General features: G+C 41.7%; 1 protein-coding gene across 1 annotated transcript in view; it reads left to right on the forward strand.

Moving 5' to 3' along the window:
• Window positions 1-25,742, forward strand: part of cdh13 (cadherin 13, H-cadherin (heart)) — a 254,830-nt gene that overhangs the window by 11,451 nt on the left and 217,637 nt on the right. Inside the window, exon 2 of the mRNA XM_084555537.1 lies at window positions 18,268-18,479. Coding sequence (XP_084411663.1) covers window positions 18,268-18,479 — 212 coding nt within the window. The remainder of the gene's footprint in view (window positions 1-18,267; window positions 18,480-25,742) is intronic.

The following is a 25,742-nucleotide window of genomic DNA, read 5'->3' on the forward strand; positions in this document are numbered from 1 at the left end:
TACTTTATTCCTAGGCACTACAGGAAGTATTACACTAATTATGAGCAGGGGAAAAAAAAAAAAGTTCAATTTTTAGATACAAGACACAGGCGGCTGTTTAGTGTTATTTTAGAATGCCTGCGCCTTCGTGATAAGGCCACAAACATTTGCACCCAGCCAATCCCTCAGTTTTAGGCTTTTCAAAGAGAATACTGGTGTCAGTCAGAATTGCAACGGCTGTCTAGTCTACTTTACATTTCCGAGCTCCATCTTTGGGTCAAACCTAAAATTAACCGCCTAATATATTAGCTCCAAAGGTAAAGTTAGCAGACTAACTTTGACACATCCTTTGGGACTTCTTCTTCTTCTTCTCCTTCCCACTTACCTGTGGGTGTAAACACAAACAGTGCACCTGGTGTCACATTTTTGTTGATATCCTGCGTTTGTCTTTGTTGCTGTATTTGTATCATGTACTTGTTCAACCAGTAACAGTGTTTGTATTAGTCATATAAATGTAGAAGGCACAAAACTGCAAATGGTGAAAAAACAACAAAAAGCTCCAGTTTTACCCATTTTTCAAATCATACTGCTGTTATATGACACTGTCTTTATTAAAATTCTTGTAAATAATTTATTGACGATTATGTATTGACAGGTTGTTTTCAAAATGTAATTGCATCCTCCAGTATTTTAATATAGAAAGCATTAGAAGCTTTTCACAATAGACGAAAAGTTCCCCCATCCCTTTCCCACCCCTTCTGTCTATCTCCCTTTCCGTCGCTCCTCTTTCCTTTGGGAGCAACACAAATAGCAGCCTCCAGTTAGATGTTTGTTCTACGGACACGTTGAAATGATCTAGTTTGAAAGGATCTAAATAATGCTCAACATCTAATGGAAGAGCACATCTGAAACCCTTTCAAGAACGGAGGTGGAGGATTGTCCCCGATGGTTTTAGTGTTGTTTGTTTTCATTTGTAAGAAGCCCTTTTCAAAGAGCATTAAATATTATTTAGTCCGCTGAGAGGTCTAAATGCAGGCACTTCTTTAACGTTAAAGCAGGCATGACAAAAATAACAATTAAATGAGAGCAGGAAAAGGCAGCATCGCAGAGTACGCTTTGCTTAGCTGCAAACCAGATAAATGTCATTAAAAAAATAAATAAACGTACGCTCACTCTGTTAAATCCTTGACAGAGCACGTTTAACTGCACCAACAAAGGCTACACCTTAACAAGGCCTTCAACCAGACGTATTAAATGAACTGTGCTCTCCCTAAGGAGATACTGATGGCTGCTGTCAGAGAAGTGACAGAGCTACTTTCAGAATTATTATCAAAAGTTTTGTTCTCCCCCGTATGCTTGTACCTTCCTATCTTTGCCTCTTGGCCCAGAGCCCGGTATGGCTTCTCTTGAGTGGCCAGGAAAGTGCTGAGTAACTTGGCCAGAGCCCCGGGGCCTCAACCTGGGTGTTACCGGCTTCCTGAAAGCCCATCGATCTGCCTGAACGCATGAATGCTTTGCTGGGCGCCTGCGCGTTGCCGGGTGTCGGCTTGTGGGTGAAACTACAGTTGCTTCTGGACGCCTGCATGTGTGCTCATGTGTGCTCATGTGTGTTTGTCGTATCCCTGTGTGTGTGTGTGTGTTTACACCGCACAGAGCTGATTGATTGAAAGGTTTGGGTGTCACTGCACTTGGCAGGAAGTTTTCAGCTTCTTTCTGCCTGGTTGTTAAATGGGTTGGCAATATCCCCCCTCCTCTGCTTTGGCCGGAGTAGATCTATAAAGACATCCATAGACTTAGTTTGCACTTATGCACAGGTGCATTGGTCTGTTAGCTTCTCAGGCAGTATGTATTATGAGAGAGCCATGTTAAATGTATATACATAATCACATGTTTAATCTTGGTGCCATCTGGTATCTTGTCTTGTGCATTCATTATATGAATTATTATATGATGAAAGGAGCACAGCGTTGAGGCTCTGCATCCAAACGCCTAGTAAGATTGTATGCCTTATTCTGTTGACCATGATTTAGTAGAAATAAATGACAGAAAGGTAAAGAGAGACATTTGCAACTCCTAAGAGAAAAAGAGACATTTTTATAATTAATAAATGCATAAGATACTGTTCAATAAATAAAGCAGTGGAATATGAACGCTCGATGAGCATAACACCAGCGTGCTACAAAAAAAGAAAAAGAAAACAGAAATAAACAACAAACTCAATTGAGGCTTGCACACACACACACACACTGCTGCTGTGAAAGCCCAAGGCAGCGCTTATTTGTGTCACATCCTTCTATATTGTCCATGAGAATCTGCCAATTTCAATTCCAACCGCCCCAGGCACTGAACCCTTATGTACTTAAATAACACGGTTACTCAGCGATGATAGTAATTATACTGATGTATATTTATTTAGCACTTAACAAATTAAGTGTGTGAGTGCGGGAGGCCGACTCCAAATGCTGCATAAGGAACGCGAAAGCACTCTGAATTATATCTGGAGCATAATGAGCATATCCGTGGAGAGTGACGCGCAAGGTTATACCGCAAGTTTTAATGGTTCACACTTTTTGAATAATACCTTAAATTATCAATAATGGTATTTAATGAAAACAAATCAACAGAATGTCTTGATAAAACAAAGAAAAAGGGAGCGTACTTGATGTATATTTGATATATATTCCGTATATATATGTATATAGCTAATATATACCCCGATCGGCCACAACATTAAAAAACAGAAGTCCATCTTGTGACAATTCAGTGTTCTGCTGGGAAACGTTTGGACCTGGCATTCATTGGTGTGGATGTTACTTAGACATGTAGCACCCACCTAGACCAGACCAGGTACCCCCACCCCATAGCAATGACACTCCTTGATGGCAGCAGCCATCCCCAGCAGGATGCAGCCTGACACAGACACACACACAGGGGTGGAGTTTCCTTCGCAGGTTGGCCGGGCTCAGCTTTAGAGATAGGGTACGGAGCTCAGATATACGGGAGGAGTCAGTTGAGGTGGCTTGGGCATCTGCCTCCCGGACGCCTTCCGGGAGAGGTGTTTCGGGCATGTCCCGCCGGAAGGAGACCTCGGGGGATTCCTCTGGAGGGGCTGGTGGAAGTAGCTGGGAAGAGATCCTTTTGCTGCTGCCCCCGCGACCCGGATAAGCGCAAGAAGGTGTTGGCCTGGCCTCCAAATTCACTAGATCCCAAACTGATCAAGTATCTGTGGGATGATCCACAGAGGCCCCTCCCCTCAACCCATAGGACCCAAAGGCCCCCACTAACAACGTTCTGTTGCTTGACACCACAGGACACCCTCGGAAGGCCATGTCCATTCTCTGATGAGTCTCAACTGTCTTGGAGACCTACACAGTTTTAGGAAGGTGGTTATAATGTTATGCCTGGTCAGTGTATATATACAGTATATAGCAAATATATCGCTAATATCTATATACATACACACATACTCCGAGACGCAGTCATATAAATGATTTGCTTGTTCAATCGTTTATGAAACAATAAACGTAACGGATGCATCTTCTGTAGAAATGTAAGTATACCCATGGCCCCGCAAGTTAGCATTGCCCCATTTAGCAGAAAAAAACTATTGGCGCTTTGGATAATTTTCCACCCATCTTTGGCACTGGCTTACTGACACCTCACTGCGGGGCATTCTTGTGTTATTGGTCCCGATAGTCTTCTGCAGCCCGTTAGAGAACAGCAGAAACACTATGATGGTGCTAAATTCACGTGCTGCTGGCATAGGTTCTTCAGGTATTGTGGTGGTGGAGATGATGTGGACGTTAACTGCTTTGCCTACAGACCTGATGGTAAACTGCAGGGTATTCACGAGAAGGTCAGTGGTGGCGTTAGGTGTTCAGCACTCTTTGATGCATGGCGGCACACAATAGTGAATGGCTGACTGTATCCTCCTTTTTCTTCTTCAGAAAAGCGCCAAGCATGACTACTGTTACTGTAAGTGACAAACTCTTTGGCTATCTTTAGAAGCTGTAGTCTTCGCATATGTATTCACTGGCAAACTTTAGTTTTGCTCTGACACTTTTTTGGAAGACAGAGGCCTTTTTTTTTCTTTTTTCTCCTGGCTCGTCTCCAATGCGAGTCCAATATATGCCAATCTTTTTCTGATCGTAGACTTGTGCACTTTGATGCATTGACTCAAGCAAGACTTGCATGCATATACATTAAATTTTAGGGTTCTCTTTGTATCAGATGTGGTGCTCTTGGATTGTATTTGATAAGGCAGTCAGTCATGATTTTTCTCACTGTATGGTGATTTATTTCAAATAATTAGAAATGACTCACTTAACAAGTTCTTTTTTTTTTTTTTTTAAATGAAGGTCTTAGAAAGCTCCTGATTTGAAGATTCCACATATTTATATAGCTACCATATGCTAGATTTCAGAGGTTTTATCAGGATAAGTTCTAAAAATTGGATCTGAGGGTGTGATAAAAATAGAGGTGCACTTTCTTAAGTTGTTATTTAAAACATAAAAATGAAAACAAAATGTCAGTTTTAGGCTTCGACAGATTTTATTCATCCACCAGGGAAATTGCTTGGTTACAGTAGCTCAGTTGCACATATATATATATATAAAAAAACACTCTTAAGAACCAAAAGAAAAAAAGAAAAGAACAATCTAATAAAACAAAAATAAAAATACAATAAAATTATATGTAAAAATTTGGTAAAATAAAAACGGTATAAGCAAAAATGTACAAAATTTGCATACGAATAAATGTACAAGAAATACAGACAGAATTAAATATATATTATATACATAGGAAGGATTAATAAGGTGCTCCACGTAATGCTTTTTTACGTTATACGAGTGTGTCACCTCTATTCAAATGCGCTGCTGCTTGTCCAAATATGTCAAAAACAGTTCCATGCGACATACTCATTTCTGCACATAACCATACATGTCAAGCTGTTCTAGTGTGAGCGCTGTGAATAATTTATATTTATGTATATTGCTATTCCGGTTTTGACATCAGAGCTCTTCGGAATTTTGGAAAATCCCTCAAGCAAACTCTGTGGCACAGTAGACTTGAGGAAAGTGTGCATAAAAGACTGAGAAAGTCCACAAGGCATCCCTGAGGCACTTTCACAGCGGGAGCAGCACTGAGCCCCCCGCTCTTGCAGTTTTGTGGGAAGCGTGTCAAGGTCTTTAAGTGGGGACATTGTGACTCCGCCATTGTAATGCATCATTCACACTCATGACTAAACATAGACCTCAACCTTAAACTCTCAACTTTGCAAGTGGAAGGGTTCGCGAAGGTAGATTTAAAGATTCAGGGAAGGTTGGTGGGCATGCGACAATAACAAAACCCTCCAGAAGATTTTAAATTCAAGCTCTCAGCAATTCTGCGGTGACCGAGACTTCCCTTGTTTCTCCTGTGGAGCCAGATTGTCAATCATTTGTAATCACTCCAAAGGCTACATAATAGGTTTTTGCTCTGTAAAATATATTTTGGTTGGAAGTGATCATTTTTTCGTCAGATTATCATTTTGCACATTAATCTGTGATCTACTGGGACCCTTGTTCTCTTTGGCAGTTTATGTTTTGTTTATTGATCTGTTGAAATGTTCAGTTATTCATCCCTGTTTCACCCCAGGGACTGCCAGTTTGCTGATACATTAGGCAGTTTTGCCTGAGATGACTGACAGTCCAAACTAAGTACATTGTATTGCCTGCATGAGGGTACATGAATGACTGACAATAGTCTTAATTTAGACATCAGGGATGGATTGCACTGAACAACGTCAGTTAATATCAGATTCCCTAATGATGCTGAATTGTTAATGATGCAGGGATGTGTCGTTATCACATAGCTCTGAAACCGACGGAGCATTTGATGTGTCTTTAAATGGCTGTCGTACAGTGTGCATCCCTCCGACAGGGTATCCTCCTCGCATCCAGCCCTGCCCCAGCCCTCTTTGATGAAATGCTTTGCCCAGCCGCGGACAAACAAACACAGGCTGATTGAAGTTTGCCATGGTGCTCCAATAAACCGCACTTACTCCCTTCAGATCTGTTGCTGCGGTTAACCTTGTCAAGCTAGGCTTCGGGGGGGATCTCAATCGCTTAGATACGCTGATACATTTTCATTTATATTTTCACATAAGAACCGGGTGAGGAGCGCAATTATGGGCTTTGAAATGGGAATTTAAATGAATTCATATTTAAGCAGGTGTAACCTTGAAACCGGCAACTTCAAAGACCAAGCCCGGAGGCATAAACATTTCCAGCTCGCGCGGAGACGCTAAGATGTTTACTGCTGCAGTCAGCGTTACGTTTGCATGCATTGTCAAAAACCTTGAAGACTATATTTTTACTCATTGGAAGACATGCTCATTGATGAATGCATGCATTAATTATAGAAATAAATGCATGTGAGCATTGTTTGCTCATGTTCCCATAGTCCTGCTGGCTTTAGATTTGATTAGTTCAGTCTTGTTTGGTAAATAAAACATTGTCTTATCTAAAAAGCATTTTAAAAAGGCAACTGGACTTGCAGAGTTTTTAGCAAAGGTGTTTTGCCACTAGTAGCTTCTTCAGTTGTTAGGGACTGGTGGGGAGTTGAGGTTTAAATAGGAAACTCTGTGGGTATAACCCATCAGAAACTTGCTTGTCTGTTTGTCACTGGCCTTTTCCCTATGAATGGTGCTCTAACGACCCATTATCAGTCAGAGGCTCCAGTCTGAATGGCGTTGAAACTTATTGGGTACAGAAGTTATGTACTAACACAGGAGAGCCAGCTCATCAGGAAATGACTCGGCGGTCCACCTTCACCTGAGCGACAAAGGACACTCATTTGAAGATAACAACGTCCAAATCTTAGCCAGAGAAGGCGGATGATTTGAAAGAGGAGTAAAGGAAGACATCTGTTTCAGATTGGAAAAACCTTCTCTGAACAGAGGAGATGGGCCATCAATTTACAATACAGCCTTAGCTTCTGTCCCCAAGAAGTTTCAACTCCATTCACACCTTGAGACTGGAGACTCTGATAATGGGTCATTAGAGAACCATTCATAAGGAAATAGGACCGGGACAAACAGACCCTCCTCAATGACAGGTAAGTATCTAGCCAATAATGGACACTAGTTGTACCATTTTCTGGTCGTTAACCGAAACAAGTCAAGCAAGTTTCTGATGGGTTATACCCACAGGGTTTCCTTTTTAAACCTCGACGTCCCACCGGTCTCTTAGAACTGAAGAAACTACTTGGATGAGTGGTGAAACGTCTTCTCAAAAAACTCTACAAGTCCATAAATGCTTTTATGGATATAACATGACCTGGATGACTGAGAACCTTCACAGACATAAAGGATTGTCTTATCTTATAAAAGTATGTGTAAGGCTTTTCCTGCCAGTTGATGGAGAAATGTAATGTGCTGTCCTTATCTGCCTCAGACTCCTCTCTGAAGTGCTGCTGGTAAAAAATGAATGCCTGATTTCTGGGTTTTGTCTTCTGTCTGACCTCGCGAGTATCGGTGAAACACTGCAAGAAGAGTGTGTTTGCATCCTGATGAACGTGGGTGATTATAAACAAAAGTGCTGCAGCCCGTCGGGGAAAATGCACACTGTAATTATGAAAGAGAAAAGATGATCAGAAAACGCGATTTTAAAAAAAATATATCAAAAGAGCCCGAGGTTCTTTGTTGTTTTCTCTGGTTTGTAAAGGCTGAATATTCTGATTGCAAATATCCAAATTAAATAAAACTAGGGGAAAACAATAGATCGACAGATTGTTAATTAGAATTTTCTGTCGTCCTTTTATCATTTGGAGGAATTACACTGCAGTAATTTAATGGTGCATGCAGTGAAAGGACAGCAGCTCTTAGCACCGTAGATGTGCACTGTTCCTGAAATTACACATACCAGTTTAGCATGGCCTGGCACTGGCAGAGATGCCACAGCATCTGGAGCAGTGTTGATTTCTGCAGGCCTGCTATTGTGATGCAGCTGCAAATCCAAATGTGTTTCTCATGTATCATCTGGCCAAAACTAAGAAGCTGAGCTCCAGCCTCTACAATCACCAGTAGCTGCTCCCATTTATACACATTTCCTTTTAGAGGACACAATCCCCTTTGTGGTATATTTTTAGCCATGTTAGCAGCAAAGCTTTACAATGTCTGTTTAAAATACACAGATCAAGCACCGATCAAGCATAACATTATGACCTTCCTAATATTGTGTAGGTCTCCCTTGTGCCTCTAAAATAGCTATGACTCATCAGAGAATGGACATGGACCTTCTGAGGGTGTCCTGTGGTGTCTGGCAACAGAATGTTGTTAGTGGGGTCCTATGGGGTGAGGGGAGGGGCCTCTGTGGGAGAGGGGCCCCCCACAGATACTTGATCAGTTTAGTATCTAGTGAATTTGGACACCAGGTCAACACCTTGTGCTGTTCTTCATGTTTTTTTGAGTTGTTCCTTAAGCGTTTTTGTGTGTGTGCCTGTGTCAGGCTGCATCCTGCTGGGGATGGCTGCTGCCATCAAGGAGTGTCATTGCTATGGGGTGGGGGTGCCTGGTCTGGCCTAGGTGGGTGCTACATGTCTAAGCAACATCCACATGAATGCCAGGTCCAGAGGTTTCTCAGCAGAACATTGAATTGTCGGAAGATGGTCAGTGTTATACATCTCCTGTCACTGGTTTTAATGTTGTGGCTGATCGGTGTATATGTTAAATGCATTACCATAAAGTTTTGTTAACACATTGATTGTGAGGTGTCTCATTCATGCACATTTGATTCAAATTCATAAAGTTTTATTTGACACTTTTAAAGAATCAAACAAAAAAAATCAAACTTTACTCAATATAAATGTTTGAAACTTTTCAAACCATCCAAAGAGGATATAAACATGTCTTTATGGGTAAAGTGAATAGTTTTTGCCCAGATACAATATATTCTTATAACCACCTGACGTATTCTGTAGCAGGTCATCATTTTCAGTTATGCTGTGACATGTCCGTTGTACAAACATTCCCGCCTCTTAGAGCACGGACTGTAATGACTTTGCTTGTTCCCCTAGAAAGTCATGTCACCGTACCAATCCTAAATGATCTTGTATGCTGCTTAAATACAGCTTCAAGTGGCGGCTAGCACCACTGTAGACATTATTATTATCTTATTTGAATGCTGGTTATAATAATTAGAGCAGGAATGTGTGGGGGAGCCTTGGGAGAAATGCAATGTGAAGACAAGTACTGAAATAACTAGACCAACTGTTGAACTGTGTGTGACCATTAGTCTATTCACATGGTGCTGATTGAGCATCAATTATTACTGATAAGACCTCTGGTGAAAGCTTTCAACGAGACACACCAATAAATTAGTATGAGACTATTATTAGGTTCATTATTCTTTGCAAATTGTGAACTTTGCGTGCGTATGTGTTCTGCCATTGCTGGCCCGGCAAAGCGGACAGGCCCCTCACTCAGGGCGATAACGAGGAGAGAATCACCCCGAGCCTCGAGCGGCGGAGCCACAGAGCTGGCCCTCGTTATTTCATGCTAATTGCTCTTCTTTTTCTCTCGCTCGACACTCTCATCTCTCCTTTGTCTCCATTTTTACTGATTTACACAGCAGAACGAGACAAACAGGAGCATTACTACCCGCAGCAGACTAAAGCAGCACAGGATCTAGCATCTCTGACTGTGATAACAAGGAGACTCGCAGATTAGCGGAACAAACTGAGGCAGTAGATTATAACCAGTCCAGCCGCTGCATTTTGCACAGCACCAACAGAAGAAGCGGCTTTTCATGTAGATGTTAAAAAGATTCTGGTTCGAACGAGTCGGCTATGGTTCCCAGATAGCTTCAGCTCTGCAGGCTTTGTGGAATGACTTTCACTGTGCTGCTAAGCTGTTAGTGACTGATCTATTTTGTAAGTGCCAGCTTATCATAATCAGCTTGTGCACATTTCTAAGCTGGTGATTCAACATCTCTGAACCTCGAATAAATAAATTTTAAAAATGTCACTTGTGCACAGTGTAACTTCGGCGCAGCCACGACTGTGTTTATTGTAGCTTAAAATAAAAAAAAAAAAAAAAAAAAAAGATAAGACACTAACAAAAACAAGTGTTTGTCTGAGGGCACATGTTGTCAGTGACATTTCAGGGGCCCGTTATTTGTAAGAACACTCAAGGGGAACATCATCTGATATAATTAGCTATCTGTTTTCTGCTAGCTGAAGAGGATTGTACAGCATGAGAGAAAACAACTCAGGAAACCTTGACTATTGTCATCCAAAGGAGCACATAAACAGCTCGTTCTGCTTTAATTAAAAAGTTATATATGTGAAGATTTAACTATAATCTTTTACTTTTAATAACTTGAAATGCAAACCTTTTCTTTCTTCAAAGCAAACATGAGCAAATTCTGCGTGCCACTGTAATTAACCCTCCATCCAACAATGCCATGCATAAGAACAACCCAAGTGTCTGTTTGTCTTTTCGGGATTGGCGCCATGGTGGAAACTTAACGAGGTGTTACATTGTCATTTTACTTCTTATTATTTCCTAGCAGAGCACAATGAAATGACTTCCTTTACACGTTATGCTTTTCAACACCTCTGCTACATGGATGTAGTGGTTTGTTTACACCGTCACCAGCAAAATGGATTAATGCGTTCAGATTTCCTCTCCATTTTCTTTGCGCTGTGGTCTGCTACACTTGACACCTACTTTCCATTGGCCAATTAAGTGAACTAACACGTAAAAACACACGTGAAGATGTGTCAACAGCATCTTCAACCACAAAGTGAAGTCAGTGGCTACTCTATTTATCACAGAGTACTTGTCGCTGTGTGGGTAGGATGTTTACAATACCCCTATTTACAGGGGTACTGTGAAAAATGACCATTCAGATTTTATTCATCCAGAAAGGACATGATTTTTAAACTCCTAAAGGTTTATTCATTTCTGGATCTGTATATTTCCATCAGCATCAGCAGTCTTGTTCATACTTGTCTTGTCTATCTTCTTGCTGTTTGCTTTGGACACCTCTCTCCTTACCAAGTAATTCATATTTATAACTATGGCTTCAAATAGCTAGCAAATAGGAACAGTTCAAAGTGAGATTAAATGTCATCGGTGCGGCGCATGGCTTAGCTAGCTCCATCCACGTAACACTGAGTTGAGGGTTCTTCACATTGACCAGGCCATTCATTCATTGACATAAAGGTTACAGGCTCAGGATCCTTTAAATCCCTTGATTGTTCTTCATACATTGTCTTGTAGTCTGGAAGATGCAAGGTAACCTAGACCAATCAGGCATAACATTATGACCACCTTCCTAACATTGTGTAGGTCTCCCTTGTGCCTCCAAAACAGTCCAGCTCATCAGGGAATGGAAATGGGCCTTCTGATGGTGTCCTGTGGTGTCTGGCAACAGAATTTTGTTAAGGGGGGGCTTTGGGTCCTTATTTGACGCTATAGAAACAGGATGTGACCTTATGATGGGTACCAGCTGCCATGCCAACTGCTCCGTAAAGCTGTCGGGTCACTGATAACGCTCTCGGACTGTAGACTAATGCGCAAACTCTGGCTCCAAACTCACAAGATGGCGCAGCACATCTGAAAGTAGCATCAGTCTGGCCAGTGCAAGGGAGTCTGTTGGCTGCATCCTGCTGCAGACGGCTGCAGCTGTCATTGCTGTGGGATGAGGGTGTCTGGCCTGGTCTGGTTTAGGTGGGCGCCACATGTCTAAGTAACATCCACACGAATTCCAGGTCCAAAAGTTTCCCAGCAGAACGTTGAATTGTCACAAGATGGTCAATGTTATTGGCTGCTCCTGTCAGTGGTTTTAATATTGTGGCTGATCGGTGTAACACACAGAAGTGTTGTCTTGCGACACAGTCCTGTGGATCGCCATTGGCCTACCGTCTGTTTAATAAAAGACATTATCTGTTGGTGATTGTCGTACCACCAAATTAAACTCCCAATCACATAGACTTTGCTCCTGAATATTCTCATGTCCTGTGGCTTTTCATTTTTTAACAACAAATAACACATTTAAATAAAAAAGACCCCAAATTTAATGAAATAATTTGTTGATATGATTTGTGGTTGTGATGAGGATATCTTCAAGCACTATGCCAGTCAAAAGGAATAACTAGATGATTAGATTTTTCAGACAGAATATTTAACTAGAAGACAACAGGAGGGATACATCCCTGAGGGCAACATTAGAGATGTCAGCGCTTCTTTTAATTCTTGTTCTCTGACTAAAAGTGTCGGTGAGAATATTCATGTTCCATGCAAAAGTGAAGCATTCACACGACTTAAAACATGTACTGTACGATAGCCAGGCACTAAGCCCGTCGAGAAAGAGGAGAGTGTTAGATGTGTTGAGAGGATAGGGACCTTTAACCAGGTAGTTGGCGTGCTCAGCTGACCTTTTGCCGTCCACATGAGAAACGTTTGATGCTTTCACAGATCAGAAAGTAACTGTACTTTTAATTGGCTTTAGTCACCAGCGCGGCGGACAGGGCCATACATCAAAGTGTGATCAAGCGCTCTTGGGCACATGCTTGGGCATAAATGCTAATATGTATGTAACACGCTTGCATTGACAAATGTGATGGATACTCCCCTGCTGTGAGTGACAGGAAAAATACCCTATGGTTTGCTAACATCACACACTTTTCCTCCTCGCCTGGTGATTAGCAATCACACATCTGACATGATGGGATTGGCTGGAGTGGCTGTAAGGGTGGAGGTAGGGGGTCTTAATCATCTGTTAAACCCAAGATGAAAAATTCTGCCGTCGGGACCCCCCTAGTTGGAAAAATCCTTCAAACCGTTATCTTCCGAGATGAAAAGCCCAAGCCTTGTTACCACTGAATCCCAGTAATGGTTTCCTACACAATGCTCTGTGATAGGAAACTCGTGGGTAAAATGCAATTCAGGGTGTAAATACATTTTCAAAAGAAGCTCCCTCTCTAATGCCAGGTGATTATTTGAGAACGGTGCTCTCCAGAGCCTTTTTTATGAGCCTGAGCACAGTCTGTCTGGTTAGACACGGCAGCTATCAGCTCAAACACACCCGCGCTGCCACCTTTGAGATTACTCCTCTGATTCCCATCTCTCCCATCATGGAGACTTGACATTTAGTTACAAGACAGAAAATTGTCTTCAAAACACCTCAAAGGAAAACTTTAGTACCTGACGGAGAGTGAAAAAAATCCAATTTATGTGACTGACAAAAAGAGTGGAACCAATGTAAATACTCTGGATAATGTTGGATGCCAGCATTATCCAACATGATTTTCTGCCTCTCATCACATAAGGACAGAAAATCAAGCTTTCAGACGTGTATAAATATTTCGTTTTGATTATTTTGGTGGCTCCTAGAATATTCTATAAGTTTTGATCCTTTAGATGCTTACTGACACGATTGAGTATAAAATTTATGTTTGCTTCTTGGAACATCCAGTTATAAAACTTCACTGAATGTACAGGAGTAAATACCCAGTGGGAAGCTCCCCCAAGAAATACATACTTGCAGGTGCTTTTTTTTTTTTAATGTTTGCACTGATCAGGCATAACATTATGACCACTGACAGGGAAAGTAAATGACATTGACCGTCTTGGGATAATACAATGTTCTTCTGGGAAACCTTGGGGCCTGGCATTCATTCATGTGGATGTTACTTAGACATGTAGCGCCCACCTAGACCAGACCAGGCACTGCCACCCCATAGCAATGATACTTCTTGATGGCAGCAGCCATCCCCAGCAGGAACATAGTCCTAAAAATGTAGTACAGCACAAGGCGTTGACCTGCCCTCCAAATTTACTAGATCCCAAACTGATCAAGTATCTGTGGGATGATCCACAGAGGCCCCTCCCCTCACCCCATAGGACCCAAAGGTCCCCCACTAACAACATCCTGTTGCCAGACACCACAGGACACCCTCAGAAGGCCCATGTCCATTCTCTGATGAGTCACAACTGTTTCGAAGGCACAAGGGAGACCTTGACAATATTAGGATAATGTTATGCCTGATTGGTGTATGTTGCCAATAGAAACATTAGGATGAATTCAATTAATGTATGTACAAAGGAAGTAACCTAATAGCCATCTGGCAACTGGTATGGCAACTTCAGTTTTTTATTCTATTTTTTTAAGGAGATCATTGGAGTTGTTGACACGTCTACCGTTTTACCAGTGGTTAGGCTGTCACTTATTTTGGAATACATAATGAGCATAAATGTATGTTCACACCATTCCCATACACCTATCTCACTAAATCATACTATATTGGGGGTGGATGGGACTTAATCAAAATAGAAGCTCTAAGAACTACGATCATTCTTACAAGTTTCATTGACAAATTGACAGATTCTCACATAGGATGCATGTACATTTGCAAATTACTTAATATTCATTGTACATTCAATTTAAATAGTTTTGCTATATACAGAGCTGAGGGCTACTTATTAATATTTTTTCCTCACTAAAGGCTCAAATAAGAACTTTGAAGTGTTCTTTAGAGCCTGGAAAGCTCATGAATTGCCCTTCAGTAACTATGGCCCTTTGTGACTAAGTTTTTGGAACGTTTGCCATTCACAAGCTCTATGGGACATTTTGTCCTGAAAGGAAGTTGAATGTCGAACGCTGAAGTTGAACCCCTGCTCCACATCCTTTCTACTTGAAATCATCAGTGAGGGATTCTGGTGACCCTAATCCATGTTGTGAACAGTCATTTCAACCCTGAGCCAGAAAGGAAGTGGGCGTGTGTGGTGGCGAGTTGCGCCGAGCGGGGTAAGTTGCGTCCTGTCATTGTTGTGTGACTTCAAAGCTGCCAGCTCACCATGCTCTCTTCTGAAATCCCCCTAAAAACCTGACAACATTAGAATACCATCAAACAGTCTCTGGCTGCCTTTGAAATGCCACTGACACTGTTTGGCGCTGCAATTTGCAGGCTCTAAAGAGCGCGGCCATGTTATTGAAATAAATCTGAGGCTTGTAATGGGAATGGAAATGAACACATCTTTCATGCTTTGGCTTAGAAGTGAGAGTTGAATATTGAGATGGAGTCTTGTTCCCCTGGAGAGTAGCTTGTTGACTTTGTAGCACTCCCTCATTGTCCATTGTGGCCTCGCCATTTCTGTCATTCTCTATTGCACTTTATGTTCCCTTCTTCTCTCTTTTGCCCATTCTTCTCTCCAGTAGTCTCTTCTTGCCCTCATCCAGATGGTAGAAAACGATCGTCCAGAGGGAAGACTTTAAAAAGTCTGCAGCGAGAGAGATAAAAGACGCCAGTCTAAACAGTCACAAAGGTTAAGTGTACTAAATGAGTGCTTTGATAGACTTCAGTCTATTGATTTTATAGTCATGCAGCACTAACTACAGATTTATTCCATTTCACTTGTGGTGGAAGATGGAAGTGGATTGATCTGTTAAAGATATAATACATAGGACTTCACTAGAAAACAATATATAGACTATATTATACTATATACAAAAGGCTTCTATTGGATTCATCATTTATGACCCACTAGGAGCATCTGGAAAAATATGTATCTGCATTTTCTTCAGGATGTTTGTGGGCTGTATCCTTTGGCCGGAGGAGACGTAGCTATCATGCTGCATTGCCGTCTCTCTCTGTTATGTCTTTGTCATGGATGTGTAAGGAGATGAGGTACAGAAATAGCGACCAGCGAATGCACTTCCATTGTTTCTACACCGTAAAAAGCCGGTGGACTTGGTAATGAATGGCCTTCCCGGATAGTGTTTTCTGAACTTCCAGCTGAATTGCATTTCAGTTTATCGTGAAACATGAACAATAACGGTAACAGCACTTTGAGCAGGGGAACAATCTTTGTTAATTACAGCAGTGGGTTGCCATTGTACTTTACTTGAACAACAGCCTTTCCCCGACTGTGTGCTAATTATTAGGAATATCACTAAGTAAGGTCCAAATGCAGCTAGACTGGTGCTTCTCAGACAATACAAAACTTCTGAAATCAAGGCTGGATTGCTGTTTGAAGAGAAGAAAACTGGGTCTATATGTAGTTAATAGTGTTTATCATAAAGCAGCAATTATATGTAATCTGGTTGATGAGAGCATGAGCAATTTTAACAGTCACTAGTAAGTTTGCATGTTTAAAGAACATTCACGCACACTTACAATAACATATGTTCATTTAGTAATTATTATAATATTCAGTCCTGGTTGCTTTGCAACATCTGTGGTAACCAGTGGTAACGGTAAGAGTACTTAGGACTCTGAATCCAATCTATGGCCAACAAGTACCCCTGAAGAAGAGGGGAAATACAACAACCAACCTACTGCTGTTTTACTAAAGACTGTAGTTAATTGGCTGTTTTTTATTGTGACCTGAGGAGCCACGGTCTGATTTCCTTCTGTGCACAGCCCAAGCTGTTTTCTACTTAATACACATGTTTTGTAAGGAGTAAAGTTGTTACCTTGATGAGAAGTTGTTGCCTCTAGCCCTTCATCTAACAGCTCACTGTGGCTGCTCCATCTTTTTTTTTTTTTTCAGAACGCTCCAGGCAAGCGCTTTAGTTTCTTGTCATGTAGACCTATTTCTTATGTACGATCCCTGTCAGTGGGGAAACTCGGTGACAAACACATTGCATACTGAAATAAAACTGATTTAAATAGATGCATATTTTCTCATGAAAAACAAATAGAATAGTCTGGCTGCCATTTTCATTTATCGATCTTGCGTTTCTGTAGGAAAATGTTTCGACTCGATCAGATGTTAACTACTTCAGCAGTCTGTGTGTATGAACTATATTTGCATTGCAATGATTAAAACTGCATCTATAATTCAACAGATGAAACATCAAGGCAGTGCTCCTGTAACACAATGTATTGGTTGTAACTTTTAATGAGCCTGTCCAGCAGAGAACGCTTGCAGCCTTTGCGCTGAAGACTGAAGCTTTGCTTTATCTTCAGAGAGGCACCACACTGTCCCAAATGTGAACAGAACACAGAGAAGGGAGACTTTCAGATCTTTTGTGAAGGATTTCCTTCAGCTCCTCATGAGCTACTACAGAGATTTTTTGCTGATTTTTTTTTTTTTTTTTGGTATGTGTTGAGCTTAGCTAAGCATCCATAATTTATGAATCATGTAGGACATTGTCTTGACAGCCTAGCATCCTGTCCTTCTCCCCGTGGGGTGGATAAAAAGTTTCAATCTTTTTAGAATATTCCTTATTTTTTTGATGGGAAAGTAGTTTTCTAGACTTTGTAATAAACGAAATAACACTCCCAGCCATGTGGCTTGATTAGTAATGATAACCATATGGAATATGTTGTACCTCATCTTTCGAATTGCAGGCAATTCCTTATCTCAAACAGAATTGTAAAAGAGATAATGGAGACTTACATAAGGCTCCATATGTCTGAGGCAGACACTCAGAGGCTTGGAGTTGTAGAGTTGTACGGTACTGCGTGATGTTTTGTTGCACCCGCTTTCGTAATCGGGCAACATGTGTATACCTCCACACATGCAGACTTCCTGCAGGATCCCTGCACCCTCCTCCCTCCTCCCTCCCGGAACCACAACAGTAGGAAGCGTCACGGGAGGCCGAGGTAAAGAGGAGGTGAAGGATGAGGCAGGGGAGGATTGTCGGGGTTGAGGACGGGGGGGAACGGGGGGGATAGGACATGGGGATCATGTCTCAACACGGAGGGGAGTGTGTGAGAGAGATAAAGAGAGGATGAGCATGATCAGGAGGGATAAAGCTCGGTAGAGTCCTTGGCGGTATCTCCTTCAGTCAGACAAGACAAGCCCACATGTGCACGTGTCACATGCACATAACTCAAAGGTGACACTACCTTAAATCCTTATTTTTTTTTTCTCTCTCTCTCCCCTTCAGCCTTGCAACTAGACACCACTGCATTTTCTGTAGTAGCCCTGCAAAAGGCAGACACATTAATAAGTCTGTAATGCATAGCATCTTCTGCAGTGGATCATAAATATTGCAGCAGGTTTGTATGAATAGAGATCATTGACTTTTATTGTACTCAGGCTGTCAGAGCCTTTCAGAACATCCTACTCTTTCTTCAGGGTTTCCATTTATCTTCAGGGCATCTGTTTATATCTGAGAAATGCTTGGTTTTGTGGATTGTTTGGCAGCCCTAAAGTTTGTTATTCTTTTTTCTTTGAGTATACCTCAGTGTTTCACAGGGCTGATTTTTATTTCTCAACACTTCTCTTGTTTCCAGTTTGCTCTAAATGACGTCAAAACACCTCCCTGTTGTTCTGTGTGTCTCCTCCAGTTGAGTTTGACGACTGCGCGGGGAACGAGGACGTGACGTTTGACGTGTCCGACCCCAGCTTCCACGTGGACGGGGACCTGAACCTGGTCCCCCAGCGGGACGTCGCGCGCGCCGGCCCCGTCCTCTTGATCCACGGTCTCAGCGAGCATGCGGACGACGTGGCGGAGGTGAAGATCACCGGGTCGCCTGCTCAGTCGGCGCACGCTCTCAGGGTGAGGAGAATTATATTGGAAGTGTTTTCTTCATCAGTCTCTTTATTTATACTTCATCAAAAATGAAAAGGTTATGCTTATTAAATTTTGAAAAGGTTACTGTAATGTAGCAAAACAGGGAGTTATGTAACGGTGATTAAATATCAATGCCCCTGGGTGAGTAAGAGGATTTGCAAAGTGTTTTTTAGTTTGTGAAGAATGTGTATATCGCCCACGTCATGTCTGCACAAAAAGTACATGTATTAAACATACAACGTTTGCATTGTTTGTCATTAACACTGGGAAAGAACAGAAGGAAACTGCTGGCTTAGCTGTGCTCAGTAAGTTTGTATTTTAAGCTTAAGATATGTCATCTTTTAATACTTGTTTCTGCACAGATTAGGTGAATAGCTGATTATTAACCTTTAGAAGTACTATTAGGTGGATTTTGTTAACCTTGGACAAAGCTTGACAAGCGGTTTTACCCTGTTTCCAGTCTTTGCTTGAAGCTAAGCTAGCTTTGGGATGATGTGGCTCTCTCCGGGGTCTGTAGATTGACCTACAGACCCCGGATGATGTCTTCTGACCTGGATGATGACATCTCTGAGCGCTGTATGCACCCGCGACGGTTGGCTTGTTTACCTGTAATTTGCTACTGCTATGGTTCGTCCACAACCTCAGAGTCGGACAAATATTCAGCCATGTTGCAAAAAAAAATAGCAAAACTAACAGTATGTTATTTAGAGGCTGCGTTTCGGTGTCCCAGTCACTCCCACTACATGGATATACGCAGATCTAAATATCTCCTGAAGGAATACGAATTACACAAAAGTTATATGGGTGAGTAAATTACTGTATTTTATGCCAGAAATAAGGTCCAGGTTGTAAAAAACAGTAGTCCCCCTTTAAGTGTTGCAAACCTAATCCATCATGTGCACAGATAACAGAAAGTCAGTGGACAGATCAGTCGTTCGTCATAGAACTTGTTCCGTGTAGTTATATTGATGATAATGATGATGAGGACATAGTTGGTGTTAAATTAGCCCATACTGCCCGTTTCTCTCAGTTACTCTGTGGCTAAAGAGTCATTTTAAGTATTAATAGTCCGAAGTTCATTTCCAGGCCTGTCAGCCTCTTACTATGAAGACACAAGATGGAAAGCTAAGCATTAGAAATGTAGAGGTGCTTGAGGATTTAAACCCTGGGACTGTGTCATTTACAAAGCCTTCAAACACAAGTGGTCTTAATTGCAAATTGGAAAAAAATCAAATTCATCAAATGTACCGAGGCATCTGTCAATCACATTCGAGCATACGTTGATAAACTCTAATCACTTATGAATGTGAAGCATGGGCATGTGAGTTTAATTATCGTCAATTAACGTGATTGCACTGCCACAAAGATACCATATTATGGAGTGGGGAATCGAACAGAGGCTGAACGAAAGCAAAATGTATGTAAAGTGACGGAGATATTACAGCAGTAAACGTAATCTATGGAGATGGAGATTAATGTTGCATGTAGACAGAGAATCATATGAAAAGTTAAATGGAATTTACTTACTAAAGAGGCAACAAATGAACCCAGCACCAGCGTTCTGCAGACTGATTGACTTAAAGAGTTTAGATTATTTAGAAGATTTTGTTAACGTGATAAAAATGTCCTAGCAAAAATGACTAGAGTCCACTTTAGATTTCACATGCCTTATACTTAAAAACATACTGTCTGTCAGTCTGCTGCACATATTTATGCATATAAGATTATACACCGATCAGGCATAACATTATGACCACCTTCCTGATATTGTGAAGGTCTCCCGTGTGCCTCCGAAACAGTTGTGACTCATCAGAGAATAGAGATGGGCCTTCTGAGGGTGTCCTGTGCTGTCTGGCAACAGAATGCTGTTAGTGGGGGCCTTTGGGTTCTATGGGTTGAGGGGAGGGGCCTCTATGGATCATCCCACAGATACTTGATCAGTTTGGGATCTAGTGAATTTGGAGGCCGGCTCAACACCTTGTGCTGTTCTTCATGTTTGTTTGTTTTTTTAGTTGTTCCTAAACTGTTTTTGTGTGTGTGCCTGTGTCAGGCTGCATCCTGCTGGGGATGGCTGCTGCCATCAAGGAGTGTCATTGCTATGGGGTGGGGGTGCCTGGTCTGGTCTAGGTGGGTGCTACATGTCTAAGTAACATCCACATGAATGCCAGGTCCAAAAGTTTCCCAGCAGAACACTGGATTGTCACAAGATGGTCAATGTTATTTACTTCTCCTGTCAGTGGTTTTAATGTTGTGCCTGACTGGTGTATGTAAACCTCTTTCACGTTGAACCCTTTATGTGAATATATTTCTTACTGTCAATAGTTTTTAATCATAATTTATGCACAGTGTCCCATTGAAGGGCAAAAGAGAGGAAGCACCTTTCTACACACTCACATAAATTCTGCACTGGCCAGTTCCAATTATGTTGGCATTTGGCTGCTAAGCCCGCACCCCAGTGCTGAGCTTTGTTTCTCTGCAAATGTGTCCCTTTGTTTCTATAATCTACAGAAATTTGTTTCTGCTGCCAGCAAATTGCCTGCCTTAGAAAACTCCGTGCACCTGAATGAATGCCGTTGTCCCTCATTCATCGCCTTCATACACCTCACTTCTCCATCCTTTTGTCCAAATGCCCAAATTTGATTTGGAAAAGTTTCCAGAAACTGCAGGTATAGTTGGGAGTTCTCCTTCCTCTTTCTCAGACATCATCTGTCTTGCTGGTGCAGCGCTCGGTGTCCTGCTGCTTCCATTCCTCCTGCCCCGAGCTTAATGAACGTCTCCTTCCCTTTTGGGATGATGTGGCTCTCATTTGTTTGTGTCTGGCGCCATCGTTTATTCGGTTAGGTAGTCCACGGGAGTTACCTTGGCAGGTCATTGAGGACATAAGTAAATTAGTTTTTGGCAAGTTATGTGTGGGAAGTGGGGTTTCTCCTGACTAATGTGACGGTCATCTCTGCATGAGAAAGTGTTTTAAGGTGTGTGCCTTCCATGGGAGTCAGTCGGTTCCACTGTTATTTTTTTAGAGAAACTGAAAGGTTTTCTTGTAGATAGATTCTAATAATTATAGGTTGTGTCATTGTCTTCACACCAAACCATGCATTTTGAAAGGACCGTACTTTGTTTTTTTACCTTTTGCTTTTAGGAAATGTCAGTCTGTATTAATGCTATGGCATTGTCATTATGAGTCTGCTAGCATTCAGATATGAGCAGTTGCACTGATCAGCCACAACATTAAAACCGCTGACAGGAAATTGACCATCTTATAATAATTCAATGTTCTGCTGGGAAACTTTTGGACCTGGCATTCATGTGGATGTTACTTAGACAGATATCACCCACCTAGACCAGACCAGACACCCCCCCCCCCCATAGCAATGACACTCCTTGATGGCAGCAGTCATCCCCAGCAGGATGTGCACACAAAAATGGTTTCGGAACAACTCAAAAAAACGTGAAGAACAGCACAAGATATTGACTAGGCCTCCAAATTCACTAGATCCCAAACTGATCAAGTAACTGTGGGATGATCCACAGAGGCCCCTCCCCTCAACCCATAGAACCCAAAGGCCCCCCACTAACAACATTCTGTTGCCAGACACCACAGGACACCCTCAGAAGGTCCATGTCCATTCTCTGATGAGTCACAACTGTTGTGGAAGCACAAAGGAGACCTAAACAATATTAGCAAGGTGGTCATAATGTTATGCCTCATCGGTGTATCTCATTGCACTGCTGCACCTATGTACAACTTCAAAGGGAGGCATGCGTTGTTAGATAATAGCTGGGAACTTGGTGGCATTACTACAATGGAGTCTGATGAAGCAACATGTAAACAAGATACCAGGGCCTTTGCATTTAAACAGATCAGTTCTGTAAGAGGTGGTGGAAACAAACTCTATTAATAATTGCATCTCATTTTTAAATCGTTTGCACCATTCTGTCTTTTATGTTTTACCTTTCATGCTGTACGGTTTTAGGAAACCTTCATAACCTTCATCTTCTCTCTTGACAAACGCTTGCGATGTAAAGAATAGAGTTATACCGCTGTTAATTGCGACGCACACGTGGTTACTAAGTGCATGGATTAGGCTTTCTCTCAAGGTTTGAGAGAGAAACACGGAGATGGAAATGTCAGCAGAGGGAGAGTCCTCTTGTGAGACAGGGTGGTTAAAAGCTCTCATTATTTCACCATCAATTAATCTGCCGAAGCTCCTCAAGCTCTGGGACTCTTATCATCAGAAAATCTATTGTTCCTTTCTCCGTCCATATCCTGTACCCCCCGCTCTGCCCCCACATGCTTCCCACCCCCTGCCTCTGCATCGTCTCAAGTGGCCCATCAAACATGTGTTCAGAGCGGCAGCAGCTTCTAAAGAATATGTAACTAACTCGTGGCATATTTAAAAGCTTGTTTCAATAAGCCAGGGGTTTGACTGGTGGACTGAGTCTGCTCACAACACTGACTGTAGTCGGCTGCTGAGCTTTAAATTTCCAGTCTGAGATAGTCGTCGGGCTGCCTTGATGCCTTGTTTTTCAGTTACTGGACCACAGAGTAGGTGTGTTTTTGAAACTGCATTTCCATAATGAGCGTCTTTGTTATCTACCTGTTAAAGTCCGACTTTGATTCCTTTGTTTCCTGTCCAACACGGAGCGGAAACACTGCAAGGTGAATTTACCGGCATAACAAATGGCATCGTGGCAGAAATTATTGGCTGGTGATAATTGATAAGGGCTTGGAGTGAAGGTGGAGAGAATCAGTTTTTAATTCCTCAGCCCGAGCTGCTAGTTTGCTGTAACACAGAGGGCCAGAGGGAGAGAAGTGGCTGATGAATGATTCCTATTATGGGCAAAACTCTGAATTCAATGAGCAATTTACTCCCCCTCTCCCTTTTTTTTTTTTTTTTTTATTTGCAACCGATCAATATGTGAATTAATGGAAGAATGCATTTCAATTTAACAAATGCACGCTCCGAGATATGGACTTTTTTTTTTTTTCTTGTGCGTATTATCGCTTGTTGTTTGGGTTGTTTTGTGCAGAACGACAGTTATGCAGAACAACCGTTATGCAGAACATTTTCTTGCCTTCAGGGGGGCATAAACAGGCCCCATTCAAATGTAACAACTGATAAGAGGCAAAATAATCTGAGTCCAAAAGCCTATTTATTTTGCTTTTGTTATGTTTCATCCATTTTCGTGTGCGCCGAATGAAATGTAATATTGCATCCTGTGCGAAAATCCTCATCCCGGAATGGCAAATAGATTTTCTCTAACCAAGCTTTCAGTGTTCAGTAAGGCTTTCTGGGGATGACTAAGATGTGACATGCTGCAACCGCAGCATAACGGCTCATATTATACAACACAACACGAATAATCTTCCTCTCTTCTTCTTCTTCCCACTCAGCCTATCTCTCCCTTTGCTTTTTTCCCCCTGGTGCTGTCATTTGTTAATTTTGTTTACTACCTTTGCCTGTTGTTTGTCTTTTTTACGTTACACTTTAAAGTGGTTTCACGTATGTGCAAACTTACACATTTTCATCAGCCATGACGCGTGGGAGGTTTGAAGTGGAAAGCAACAACATCACAATAATTTGCAAAAGCGGCAAGACAAATGCTCACCTTCAAATACCTGAAAAGACATTCTGCCAAATGGTGTTTTTGATTATCTTAATTGAAAGGCTCACTAAAGCACGGTTCGTACTGGATTAGTTTTACCTGGGGACGTGATGAAATGACAACCTTATATCTGTTGTGTTAGGCACATTTGCGCAGGATTTGCGAACAGAAATCTACTGATTTTGTTCCTACGTATAAACAAGTCAGAGGTAATTATTGTACCTTTTACACGACTACAGGCATTTAACAGCTTTAGTTACTTTGCAAATTCAGATTAAAAATAAAACTTGATGAGATGAGACTGCACTGATGCCCTGGGGTGCATTCGTGAACTACCTGGCAGTGTGTAAATCAGCTTCAGCTTTACCAATGAGATGAACGCATGAATGCATCAATAAATAAAATCCAATGCATCCAAATGTGCTCCTTATCCTTTGAGATTTCACTCGTTCCGTGCAAATGTGACTTACAGGTCCCGTTTACTGCTCATTTTGGAATCATTTTAAATCCTATCCCAACTTGATGAGTCATGTTTTTTTAAATTTTTTTTTTGGCTGAATCATATGTGAAGTCATACTTTGACAACGATCTGAAATTGGATGCATAGAGTAATCAGTGGTTAAGTCCAGTTTCTTCCAACTGAGATAACTGGCCAAAGTAAAACCATTTATTTCTCTCCATCACTTCGAAATTTTAATCCATGCTTTTATCACAACTCGTTTAGACTACTGCAATGCACTTTATGTTGGGCTTAGCCAGACGTCACTGTCTCGACTACAGCTGATTCAAAACGCTGCTGCTCGACTTTTAACAGGTACCAAAAAGCACGATCACATTACCCCAATTTTAGCAGAAATTCATTGGCTCCCTGTCCGTTCCCGGATTGATTTTAAAATTATTTTATTTGTATTTAAATGTATTCATGGCATTGCTCCTCAATATCTGTCCGAATCGCTCCAGCCGTACGCTCCCTCACGCTCTCTTAGGTCGGAAAATCAGTCATTGTTGGTTGTCCCAAAGACAAAGAGATTTAATGATTTAATGATGATGATTTAAATCCTGTTTTGAATTTTTCTTAGTGTTTTTATATTCTCATGTCTGTGTACAGCACTTTGACCAATCTTGTTGTTTTTAAAGAGCTTTATATATAAAAATTGATTGATTGATTAAAGTGTTTGGAAAAGGCCAGGTATTTGTGATTGGATGAACTGTCAATCACAGCCCACGCAGGAGTCTGAGGGGCTTTAACATCCCCTCAACATCATACTTTGAATAGTCACTTGAGGCCGGCTCCAAAACTGAGTCAACCCCTATAGACCCTATTGTTAAAATGTCCAATTTGACTACAAGATACCCACAGGACACCCTCAGAAGGCCCATGTCCATTCTCTGATGAGTCACAACTGTTTTGGAGGCACAAGGGAGACCTACACAATATTAGGAAGGTGGTCATAATGTTATGCTTGGTCGGTGTGCATTGAAAATGAAGCTTGTTGCTCTCTCGCTGCTAGTGCGAACATAACAGTAGGTGGAGTCGGGCACTGCGAGAATGGTGCAGCCGAGCCACCGCTCTGAATTTGGAAACCTCTTGGGGGAAGCTCCATCTTTACATACAGTCATATGGAGCTTTATAGTTGGTAT

The sequence above is a fragment of the Chelon labrosus genome (genome assembly GCF_963514085.1).
Source record: "Chelon labrosus genome assembly, chromosome: 11".
NCBI classification, from domain to species: domain Eukaryota; kingdom Metazoa; phylum Chordata; class Actinopteri; order Mugiliformes; family Mugilidae; genus Chelon; species Chelon labrosus.